This window comes from Leptodactylus fuscus, chromosome 11, assembly GCF_031893055.1.
Source record: "Leptodactylus fuscus isolate aLepFus1 chromosome 11, aLepFus1.hap2, whole genome shotgun sequence".
NCBI lineage: Eukaryota > Metazoa > Chordata > Amphibia > Anura > Leptodactylidae > Leptodactylus > Leptodactylus fuscus.
The window spans coordinates 13,365,135-13,376,325 of record NC_134275.1 but is presented as its reverse complement, the minus strand read 5'-3'; the positions used below and the strand labels follow the sequence as shown (position 1 = coordinate 13,376,325).

General features: G+C 46.1%; 1 protein-coding gene across 1 annotated transcript; it reads left to right on the top strand.

Annotated features, from left to right (window-relative positions):
- Positions 1 to 505: 505 nt before the first annotated feature.
- Positions 506 to 10,590, top strand: GCNA (germ cell nuclear acidic peptidase). Its single transcript, XM_075259236.1, has 12 exons — positions 506 to 615; positions 2,656 to 2,815; positions 3,346 to 3,400; positions 3,742 to 3,785; positions 5,298 to 5,358; positions 5,920 to 5,996; positions 6,087 to 6,485; positions 6,916 to 7,066; positions 7,269 to 7,413; positions 8,641 to 8,776; positions 8,920 to 9,124; positions 10,344 to 10,590. The coding sequence occupies exons 1-12, from the start codon at positions 553 to 555 to the stop codon at positions 10,588 to 10,590; spliced, it is 1,743 nt and encodes a 580-aa protein (XP_075115337.1). The 5' UTR covers positions 506 to 552.
- Positions 10,591 to 11,191: the final 601 nt, after the last annotated feature.

The window sequence follows — 11,191 nt, the reverse complement described above, 5'->3', positions numbered from 1 at the left end:
TATATAGGAAGCCCTTCTACGTCTCCCTTCTGCTTCGTTCACTCTCTGCCTCTGTCACAGACTCTGGGGGGAGGAAAAAGTTCTGCACCGAGGAATTCTTTCACCATCATTTTCAGTCTTAAATTAAGGGACCCGAGGACTCCATTATAGCCAATGGGATCTGTCGGACTCTGTGTTACAGCTATAACAGTCCTCCATTGGACCAGAGCAGAGTCTGGCACCAGCACATAGAAGTGGTTAGTTTTAGCCTCCTTTGTTAAAAACCAAAAACTGGCACATCCCTTTAATTCGTTGTTATTGGAGAGGTATGAAATCCTATTAGGCTACACGTTGGAGGGTGACAGGGACCCCCGGACACAGCTCTAGTCAGTGCCCGGCCATCACAATAAATGTCTCCTGTAGTCACATATCACAAAGAGCTTCCGGTTTTCGGGCTTTGGGTCCCCCGGAAGTAGAACATTGCCCGGAAGTAATTGCGGAGTCACGTGACGGATGTTTTCTGCTCCGCGGGAAGTTTAAATCTTTGTGTCTTCCGCAGACTTGTCCCGGATCATGGCGGCGGAGTCGCTGAGTCTCCTGGAGAGGATCTCAGGCCGGCTGGCGGGGACTGTGAGTGTGAGAGAGAGCGCCACCTCCGGGGTGGAGCGGTACTGCAGCATTACAATACGGCTGTACCTCCCCCTCCCCAGGCCCTGTGGCTGCAGGCATCGCTCTGTGGTTCTGTATAATACAGCTATGGCGTTTCTCTGCTTTGTGTTGCCACAACCTGGGCTTGGATCACACTGCCATTCCTTCAGTCCATTGGTCTGATCCGTCACAGAATCAAAACCATGTAGAGAAATCTTGACAGAATGGCGGGTGCAGGTGGCGCCCCCCCTGCTGGTCAGTTTATTGCTACAAAGAGAAGCAGCAAACAAGACAGAAGGCGTCTATTGAATAGTGATAATGATGATGCAAATAGGGGAGGGGGATTAACCTCTGTCTGCGTCCCCTGTTCATGATGGATCAGAACAATGGCCTGAAAAACCGCGCTATAACTGTAGCATGAGATTTATGAATTGCTTTTTCCATCAGTGGAGTTGTACAAGGGTTTGGGGGCAGGCTGTAGTTTTTAGGGTTTTTTTTCTAATAGCAGATGACACTAGGGGGCGCCAGTGTGTCACTTTGGTTGTTGTTATTAGAAACTTTTTTAATTCATTGACATTTTAATGTTACAATTGTTTCTACCTGATCTGACACATTCGCTACGTAAAAAACGCAACTCTCTGAACACTCAGGCCCGGTTCACATCTGGGTTCAGTATTCTGTTTAGGGAGTCCGTATGGACATGCGGTGAGTTTATGAAAGCACGCGGACCCCATAGACTATAATGGGATCTGTATGTTTTCCGTACGAGACATGCGGAGAGGAAAGTAGTTCTCTCCGTATGTTCCGTGTAAACACCCCAAGAAAAACACACGGACCCCATTATAGTCTATGGGGTCCGTGTGCTTTCATAAGGTCACCGCTTGTCAAGGCGTTCGGTATTCCCTTCGGAGGGTCCCTGAACAGAATACCGAACACACTTGTCATTTCATTCATAAACATGCAGGAGGAAAGACAACCATGGGGCAGATTTACTAACGTTACTGCTTTACCTATTAGTGGACCGGGTCTACACCAGAATAATGCGCCAACGTAATGGGACCTGTGTTCTGCGCAGTGCCGCAACCTAGACTATGCTCGCTTTTCCGCAAAGCAATGTCCGTGTTTCCTACAAGTTGAAAAGGCGGCCTTAAACACTTGATAAATATTTTTGCCAGAAAATGACACCAGAATTATGTGACACGTGTTGTGCAGTGAATATCCCGAAGTGTTCCAGACCTGAGAATACAAGTATATAGAGAGACCCGACAGGAGAGGTGGCAGCTCCATTTAAATCCAGCTCTTTGCATCAATTAGTCGTCACCGTTCCATTGATTCCGACACAGTTGGATTTTTTTCTAGCCCCCACCATTCCTGAGCAATCAATGCTGTTAAATTTGGAGCCTGATAGGTTTAGTCTCTGTACTGTCAGGCAGGAGCAGACAAGGGGTGTGACTGTGACGCTAGGTTCTCACCTGCGTTCATGTGTCCGTACTATGGTTTCCGTCTTCTGCATGCCAGAAGACGGAAAGCACAGACCGGGTCTGGCCGTGAGCGGCGGTGAGCGTTTTATGCTCTCCGCCGCGAAACTGGATTTTTTAATCCAGACACAGAGTACTGCATGTCCGACTCTGTGTCTGGATTAAAAAACCCGGTTTTGCGGCGGAGAGCGCAAAACGCTCACTGCCGCTCACGGCCGGACAGCTTTCTCACCCATTCAAATGAATGGGTGAGAGAGACTCCTGCAGGTTTCCGTCTCCTGCCCCTGTTTTATGCAGGAAACTGAAACCTGCAGAACGGACACTGGGCGCAGATGTGAACGAGCCCTTAGCTCTGACACTGGCTGCCTCTGATTGGAGCTCTGAGTCACACACCCCTGCCTGACACCGCCTGACACCATTATCTCATCCCACTGTATATATATATATATATATATATATATATATATATATATATATATATATATATATATATGTGTGGGTGTATGTGATGGACTTATTTCCACGGTCACTCTTGGTTTGTATATTCTAGTCTTCAACAAGACAGAAGTCCGCACCCCAGCTCCTCAGTCCAGAAGCTGATTTCAGTCCACAGCTACCATCTTGTGCGCAGGAGTTACGTCTGACAGATTCAGAGGACAATACTCCCCCAAAGCCACTGACACAAGAAAACCAGAAGGTCAAACGTCCAGGTAAGGGCTCGTTCAGATCTGCGCCCGGGACTCCGTTCTGCAGGTTTCCGTTTCCTGCACAAAACTGAGCAGGAGGCGGAAACCTGCTGGCATCTTTCAAACCCATTCATTTGAATGGGCTTGAAAAGTGTCCGGCTGTGAGCGCCGGTGAGTGTTTTATGCTCTCCGCAGCTAAACCATTTTCTTTTTTTTTTAACCGGACACAGAGTTGGACATGCTGGACTCTGTGCCGGTTTAAAAAAAAAAAAAAAAAACAGTTTTGCCTCGGAGAGCATAAAACGCCGACTGGCGCTCACGGCCAGACTCGGCATGACAGGTTTCCTCAGAATGGAGACCGGACACTGGTGTGAACCTCACATTATTAAGGAGAACCTGCAATCCGTATATCAGTCAGCTCCTCCTGCTCTATAACATCCTGCCAGCAGATTGTGCAGCATTTTTTATAATAAATCTCCTTTAAGGGACCTCCATAATGGTTTTAAAAGTCCCTTTAATTATCTATAACCTAATATATGTATTTGGTTTTTCAGGACGTCAGTCTACACTGTCAAGTAACCCGTCCAGCACTGTGCAAGAGAAGCCGAGGTATCTTATTCCTGTACGCCTATTTGAGATTAACACTTGGCTATCTATGCCATATGTAAAGGACTTCACTGGGAATTGGGTAGAACAATATCAGGGCCCTTGCCCTTGTAGATGTCTCCATGCCCTTCGTAACTTGTAGGAGTTTCTTTTGCCTATATGGCGGCCAGTGCTGTTCTCTGTGTAAAACCTGTCCTAGAATGTTATTAGGATGTGTCCCCTGCTGCTTGGGGGGATAGAGTGAGAAAGGGTTAAAGAGGCTCAGTCCCAAAGTATAAAATAATAAATGCCATACACCGGTTACAGAATGTACAATGATCTTATAAGGTTTTCTCCTTGTCTAGGTCCGTGGTGGTTTCTGATTCCAGCGATGAAGAGTTTGAGAAATGTATGTGACTTATTCAATTTACAGATTTTTCATATAATAAATCTAATCGTGTCCTGAACCCTCCACCTACTCTGAATGTGAAACTATAGAAAATATGTGACGGCACTCCACACAGGATCATTAATAAATACTGTCAGGGTCCGGGGTTGCTCGGTGGGGTGGCAGAGACACACAAGTCCAGATTCTTTAGTCCAAAACAAAGGTAGAGTTTTATTTTCACTCAGAAATATAGTGCAGTAACAAAAGGAAACCATACAATAATAAATCCCTGCCCGGCTAGGCACTAACTAAACATAGAATAGGTTACCTCACCTAGAAGAACAGAAATCCAAAAAGCCAGTAGAATCATTCAGGACACAGCTCCACAAATATGACCTCTCTGTCAGCTCTCCAGCCAAGCTCTGCCCAAGTGTTGCTGCTGGAGCTGACTTCTTAAGCCTTCTTGATGAGCAGACTCTCTACAGCTGAGTCGCTGCCGGAACATCCCCAAAGTGTGGACTGGAGGGGGGGTGGAATGACAGGTCCCACTACCAATCCTACCTGTCATTCCTAAAAACCTAGCCCAATACTGAGCATTTACCAAAATGCTCAGCAGATGAAAGTTGTCTGCTGAGAACAAACATTCCTGAAGTTTTCTCATCTCACCCACCTGAGAAGTCTGGGAGAGATGTACACCCCCTCCATTACCTGACCAGCCATCGGCTTACATACATTATGCAAAAAAAAACAAACAAACAAACTGTATGCACACATGAACAGGTCATCAATATTAGATCAATGGGAGTTTGACACTGTGGACCCCCACTGATCAGCTTCTTGGTGAGACCTCAGCATTTAGGTGAGTGTTTTGGCCTCTTCACTATTATTAAGCATGGGATGTGCATTTTGTAGGGACTGTTATTACAGCTCACTTGAGTGAGACTGCGCTCCAAATGAGTCACATGGCATCATTGGCCCGCCGGTGAGCGCCCGTAAGCGTTATGTGCTTTCCGCGGCGACACCAGGTTTTGGGGGTTTTTTTATCAGACACAAAGTCCTGCATGTCCGAATTTGTGTCTGGTTAAAAAAAAAAAACTGTTTCACCGCGGAGAGCATAAAACGCTCACTGGCGCTTACGGACAGACACTTTTCAAACCCATTCAAATGAATAGGTTTGAAAAGTGCCTGACAGTTTCCGTCTGTCCAGTTTCTCGGGCAGGAAACAGGAACCTGCATAATGGAGTTTGGGCGCAGGTGTGAACCCGCTCTTATGAGTATTGGACTCCACCAACATGATATTGATGACCTATTGTAATAAGTTATCAATATTTAATCCTATAAAACCAGGGTTATGGAGTGAACGCCCCTATTTTTCCACAGCCAGACTCCTACTCTTTCATAAATAACTGACAGCCATTTTTGGAAATCTCTTTTGATATGCTGAGTAGAAAATCTGTATACTTGTGTAATGTTGTATGGTTTCTTCAGTTTTAGATAAGCAATTGGTGACAATGACAAGTTTTTCTTTTATAGTTTTAATACAACTGAAAACGCCAAAAACCTCATCAAAGAAAGTTCTGAATAAAGAGAACAGGTAAGTTATAAGTACATGTGCTCCAAGGCTGAATATTATACATTTACCTGGTTCAGTGAATGGGGCTCCTTCCATATTACTCCTTATACTAAGTATATATACTATATTGGGGAGAAAAAATAGTTTTACACAAGCCCCTGACTCTTTGAAGAGTGGAGGGGAAGAGGAAGAGGCTGCTGGGAAGGGCACTCATAATTGATATAATGGCGCTGCCCAAACTCCCGGGCCTTAATGAACAGGGACACATAGGCAATCGCGGCCCAGTGACGCACACACAGTTGTGTGCATGTTGCCTAATTCTAAGAGAGTGGACCCATGCGCCACTGACCGAGGCGCCGGAGGGGTTAATGCCCCTGATCAGTACGGGCACCGACCAGGGGCATTAGCGCTGGGTGTCTACTGTATAAAACAGTAGACACCCGGTGGGATGACGGCCGCCAAGGCTCCCAGGCGGCCGCCATAGTTAGACACCCGGCATGCGCTGTCCTAGTACGGCGGATGTCGGGAAGGGGTTAATGACCGTCTATAAATAGGTTTATACGTTTCACTTTGTTTTCTCAGTTTGAAGGATTTCATTGTTGGATCCGATGACGATGAGTTTGATTCCGTATTTTCCAAAAAGACCACAACTAAAAATGGTAGGTGATTGTTTAATTTTTTTGACCTTGTTGGCGAAAGCCATTAGAGACTTGTTCGAGGCGGCTGATGTTTCTGATCTATATTCGTAGGCATTAAGCCGTGTGATACAGGATCAGAAAGACCTCAGACCATTGTTTCCTCTTGGCGGTGGGATTCTCCAGTGTTTCTAAGTGACAGCGATGATGATGATGACTCCATAGTAATTAAAAGTACATGGCGGGAGCAACACCGGACAAAACCTAACCTAAAGGCTGATGGCAGACAGAAGCTGAACTCTGTGAGAAGAAATGGCAAAGAAATTGCATCGGAGAACAAGACCTTGGGTAGAGGGGTAATGGAGGACTCTGCTGGGCATCAGCCCAAGTTGTGTATTCCTGGGAGCTCTGATGAGGAGTTTGAATGTCTCATGGACCGCATAAAGAACCGCACAAAGACCCAAACCCCGGGTTCAACTGCAAGTAAAATCAAGCCAAAGACTGCAGCAACAGGTCAGCCCTTGAAAACCTGTATTAAGATATAAGGGAACATGCGTCAATTTATTGTTTAATGGGCAGAAGTGATACGTTCCTATGCTTAGTACCCGTCCTGGGAGGGCCGTATGTGGCACTTTAGTGTTCTTTAAACTTGTCATATGCTGACACTAAGGCTGCTTTCACACAAACAGTCCATTTTGAGCACAATGTAAAAGACAGTGTATAAAACCCTCACTAGATGCTGCAGCTACATCTTGTTGTCTCTCTGTCTTCCTCAGCAGCTCGTCCTCCTCCCTACTTGGGTACATAAATAGGTGAAGGTTTGATGCTCAGTCAGTCAATGTGTGACATAGGCTGTACTAGCACTAGTGGAATCAAACCAGACTCTGCACCAGTCCTAGAGGTACTATTACACTAATATAACTCTGTATGTCCTATCTGACAGAACCCGCAAAGGTGCCGTGCTTTGATCTAACAAACACTGAGACGAGGAAACCTTTATCACAGACAGACCTTTACTCAAGTCCATATTTCTCTAAAGACAAAGCTCTGAAGGAACCAACTCGTTGTGTGGAGAGGAACCCTGAAAAGAAAACGTGAGTTACAATGTTATAAGGAGAATGTCATAAGAAAAGGGCTATTAATACATATCCACAGGCCGGACCCGCTGCTGCTGCTAGTCTACCTACTGCTCGCTGGGATCAGGATGGGCCTAAAGTGGATATTTTGTTATGAGGATAATGGACTGTTGTTTGTTTGGAGACCATGACATGTTATGTTCTTCTTCTATTTTACCAGGACACCTCTATGTAAAGTCGAAGGCTGCTTCCTTCAAGATCTTTCCTGTCCAACATCTACGTATGTGAAGAATTTTAAGCAGAAAAAACTCGAGTTGACAACGCGATTGTACAGTCTTTACAACCAAACAATATTCGAGCAGAAGGTATCTTGTTTCATAACCATAGCTTATATACACACACTAGCTTATATACACACACTAGCTTATATACACACACTTATAGCGGCACGATGGAACCTTTCCTTGCCGGCCCTCCTTATTCCATCCTGCTTTGTATTGTAGAGATGACTCTTTCATACCCTTTCATACCTGATTATAAGAAACCTTGTAATAGATTTCATCAACAATAATCCCACTTACTCCACATAACATGGCCTCTCTTTCCTTTTCCCCCTTCCTCCTAAATTGACCTTCACTTTGATCTCTGCTAAATCTGTCTTGGATTCCCAAGATAACTGTTGGCTTACTGAGGTATTAAACAATACCATGTACATAGAAGTCTATGGAGGGGAAGGGGGAGATGAGAAGCAAAGGCACACACTGACTGAGAAGTTGTTGTGTGTCTTTCGCTGGGGCCCGATCTCCAGATTCCCCCCCAGGGCGAAGGACTGAAAGTCTCCCTAAGGCCGGGGCCCCACGGACCGGAAACGCCGCGATTTGTCCGCTGTGGGAAAAATTGCAGCGTTGTACAGTGCAGGCAAAGTGGATGGGAGTCATACTCCCTTTGCGGAAAAGATCGCAGCATGTCAATTATATCTACGGAAACGCCGGCGGCTTTAATGGGAAGAGAAAGTCCGCAGAGGAAAACTCTGAACTTTCTCTTTAAAAGCGCTGCGGAAAGAACCGCAATGCGATCACGCAGCGCTTTAGTGCTGCAGATACAGCCCGTGGGGCCTTAGCCTAAGGCCTCCTTGCGAATGGAGTTTGATTCACTTCTATGGGGCTGCAGCTGCTGCCAAAGATTAGTCTCAGCAGTCCCTTAAAAGTGAATGGAGTGCTAGTCACACAAGCGGACTGGTATGCCATTGCCTAGGAGGCCTTTGGGCGACTTGCAGGTCCCCGTTCTCATGATCACTGGGGTTCAGGAATAAGTGTCCATACAACCCCTTTAGATCACTGGAGCTGTCCTGTTCCTATGATGGATGGAGGCCTTATGAGGACATAGCATATTAAAACAGTAAAAAGTCTAACTTTTTTTTTTTTCTTTTTTTTTTTTTATATATAATATAATATAATACGATCTCGACAGCTGCTAAAATTTTCTGTCAGCCTTTTACATTGCGGGGCCTAGCCTTATTGCTTCCAGTGTTTTCTATAGCAGGTCTCTTACTATACTACAATATCTGCTCTTCTTCCTAAATTATATTTCAGCTTCCTGAGAATTTGGAAATAACTTGGAATAAAAAGATGAGAAAGACGGCTGGTTACTGTGTTACGGGGCAGAAACGGCCGACGTTGGGTCGATATGCCAGGATAGAGTTATCTGACAAAGTCTGTGACTCTGCCGGTAGGTTTCTCTGCATATATTGTATTGTATAACATATTTATTGGTGAAAAAACAAAAAGCCCAAAAGGTTTAACTACACAAAGATGAAAGCTATGGAGACTCGGGAGCCGTCTTATACTCATATAGAATCTCCTTGTCTTCAGATCGTCTCCGAGATACGTTAATCCATGAAATCTGTCACGCTGCCACTTGGCTCATTAATGGAGTAAGAGATGGACACGGCCAATACTGGAAATTTTATGCTCGGAAGGCCACACTTCTACACCCCGAGTTACCGATGGTGAGCCGGTGTCACTCCTATGAGATCAATTACAAGTTCACCTATGAATGTTCCCGCTGCAAGAACACGTAAGTTGCAAATTTGCATCTTGTCTGTGGAGAAGAAAATCTTCTTCTTTTTTTTTTTTTTTTTTTTTTTTTTTGAAGCTGATATGAGTCATGTCTAATTATATGGTAGGATCAATCCTTTTGCTATATATGCACCTCTGCTACCTGTGACCTTCAGGGGGAGTTCACACGGAGTAACGTGCCGCGTGATGTGGCATGTATGCGGCGTGTGAGACTTTGAGCACCGTATACGCTCCCATTGATTTCAATGGGAGACGGGATCGTATACGGCACAAAATCACGGCCGCAAAATAACACGGCGTATACGATCCAGGCTCCCATTGAAATCAATGGGAGCGTATACGACCCGCAAAGTCTCACACGCCGTATACGTGCCACATCACGCGGCACGTTACTCCGTGTGAACTCCCCCTCCCCCCCCCCCTCAGGCTTCTGTTTATATATGATCCTCTGCTGCCTGTGGCCTCCGGGCTTCCGTTATGTATGGGCGTCTGCCTCTTTTTGACTCCCCCTGCCGCCTCTAGGCCTCTGGGCTCCCCCTGCCGCCTCTAGGCCTCTGGGCTCCCCCTGCCGCCTCTAGGCCTCTGGGCTCCCCCTGCCGCCTCTAGGCCTCTGGGCTCCCCCTGCCGCCTCTAGGCCTCTGGGCTCCCCCTGCCGCCTCTAGGCCTCTGGGCTCCCCCTGCCGCCTCTAGGCCTCTGGGCTCCCCCTGCCGCCTCTAGGCCTCTGGGCTCCCCCTGCCGCCTCTAGGCCTCTGGGCTCCCCCTGCCGCTTCTAGGCCTCTGGGCTCCCCCTGCCGCCTCTAGGCCTCTGGGCTCCTCCTGCCGCCTCTAGGCCTCTGGGCTCCCCCTGCCGCCTCTGGGCTCCTCCTGCCGCCTCTGGGCCTCTGGGCTCCCCCTGCTGCCTCTAGGCCTCTGGGCCCCCCTGCCGCCTCTAGGCCTCTATCTTGATGTCTGCTTTTGACTGACTAGTTTTACCATTATCTGCATGTTCTAGCCTAAATCAATCTGGTTGGTAGAACAGCGGGTCCACAATCCACAGCCTGTTACAGCCACAGTCAGATTATGCCAGTTTAGTTTTACGGGTCCAAAAAATTCCCATGAAATTCACAGATGAACCTTTCATCTATGTGCAAATGTGCACAAATACAACCTGCTGTTACCCAAACCTTCACCTTACCTAGTTTCACTTACTAACTAACGCTCCCTTTTTTGTCTTTAGAATTGGACGTCACTCCAAATCTCTGGATACAGAGAAATTTGTCTGTGCTTTGTGTAAAGGAAAGCTTGTGCTACAGACCGCCACCCGGAAAGATGGAAGCCCTTCTGTTACTCAGCTTACGCCATTCGCTAAATTTGTTAAAGAGAACTATGGATCTGCAAAGAAAGAAATGACTGGAATGAGTCACGCAGAAGTCATGCGGAAACTGAGCAGTGATTTCTCCACCAAGACAAAAATTTCCAATTAATGTGAAAATTTTGAAAGAATTTATTGCATGGAAAATGCCTTCTATCTGCAGGCAGCATGTTATAGAGAGGAGATAGAGCGTTATAGGCTAAGATGTCAAGACGGAGGTCCTACTCGGAGATTGACAGTCTGCCTTGTGAGGGTGCACATATATAGCTGTCAGTCTTGGAGTAGGACCTCCGACTTGACGTCTCGGCATACAAAGGTAAGTGATCTAATGAATAAAACACCAGATAGACTAATCCTAGCCTGCGTCTACTCCCACAATCCTCCATAACGTGCTGCCTGTGCATCAGTGTGCAGGATCATGGTGACCGCTTCCCTTTACCTATGAATTACTGGTTTGTCTTAAGGACGAGCCTTGTCAACCTGTCTGGAAGAATTTAACAGAATAAACTGTGTGATTTTGTCATGTGACTGTGCATGTAAAGAGACTCGTAGGACTCTGTAGCTTTACTGTTTGTTCTTTGTATGTTTGTTTTTTTTTTTTTTTGTTTTTGTTAGTTAATAAATTTATTTTTTTAGAAGATCTCTGTATATTTGTCTTAACTGAGGAGATTTTCCTAAAATAAGGAATGCAAGACTGGATTCTTTGGAAAAAA

Bases quoted from the DNA above. Each gene is read 5' to 3' on its own strand.
- GCNA (XM_075259236.1), top strand. From the start codon at position 553: ATGGCGGCGGAGTCGCTGAGTCTCCTGGAGAGGATCTCAGGCCGGCTG. The intron at 5,997-6,086 runs GTAGGTGATTGT...CTATATTCGTAG, and splicing joins AAAGACCACAACTAAAAATG to GCATTAAGCCGTGTGATACA. The intron at 8,777-8,919 runs GTAGGTTTCTCT...CCTTGTCTTCAG, and splicing joins CAAAGTCTGTGACTCTGCCG to ATCGTCTCCGAGATACGTTA.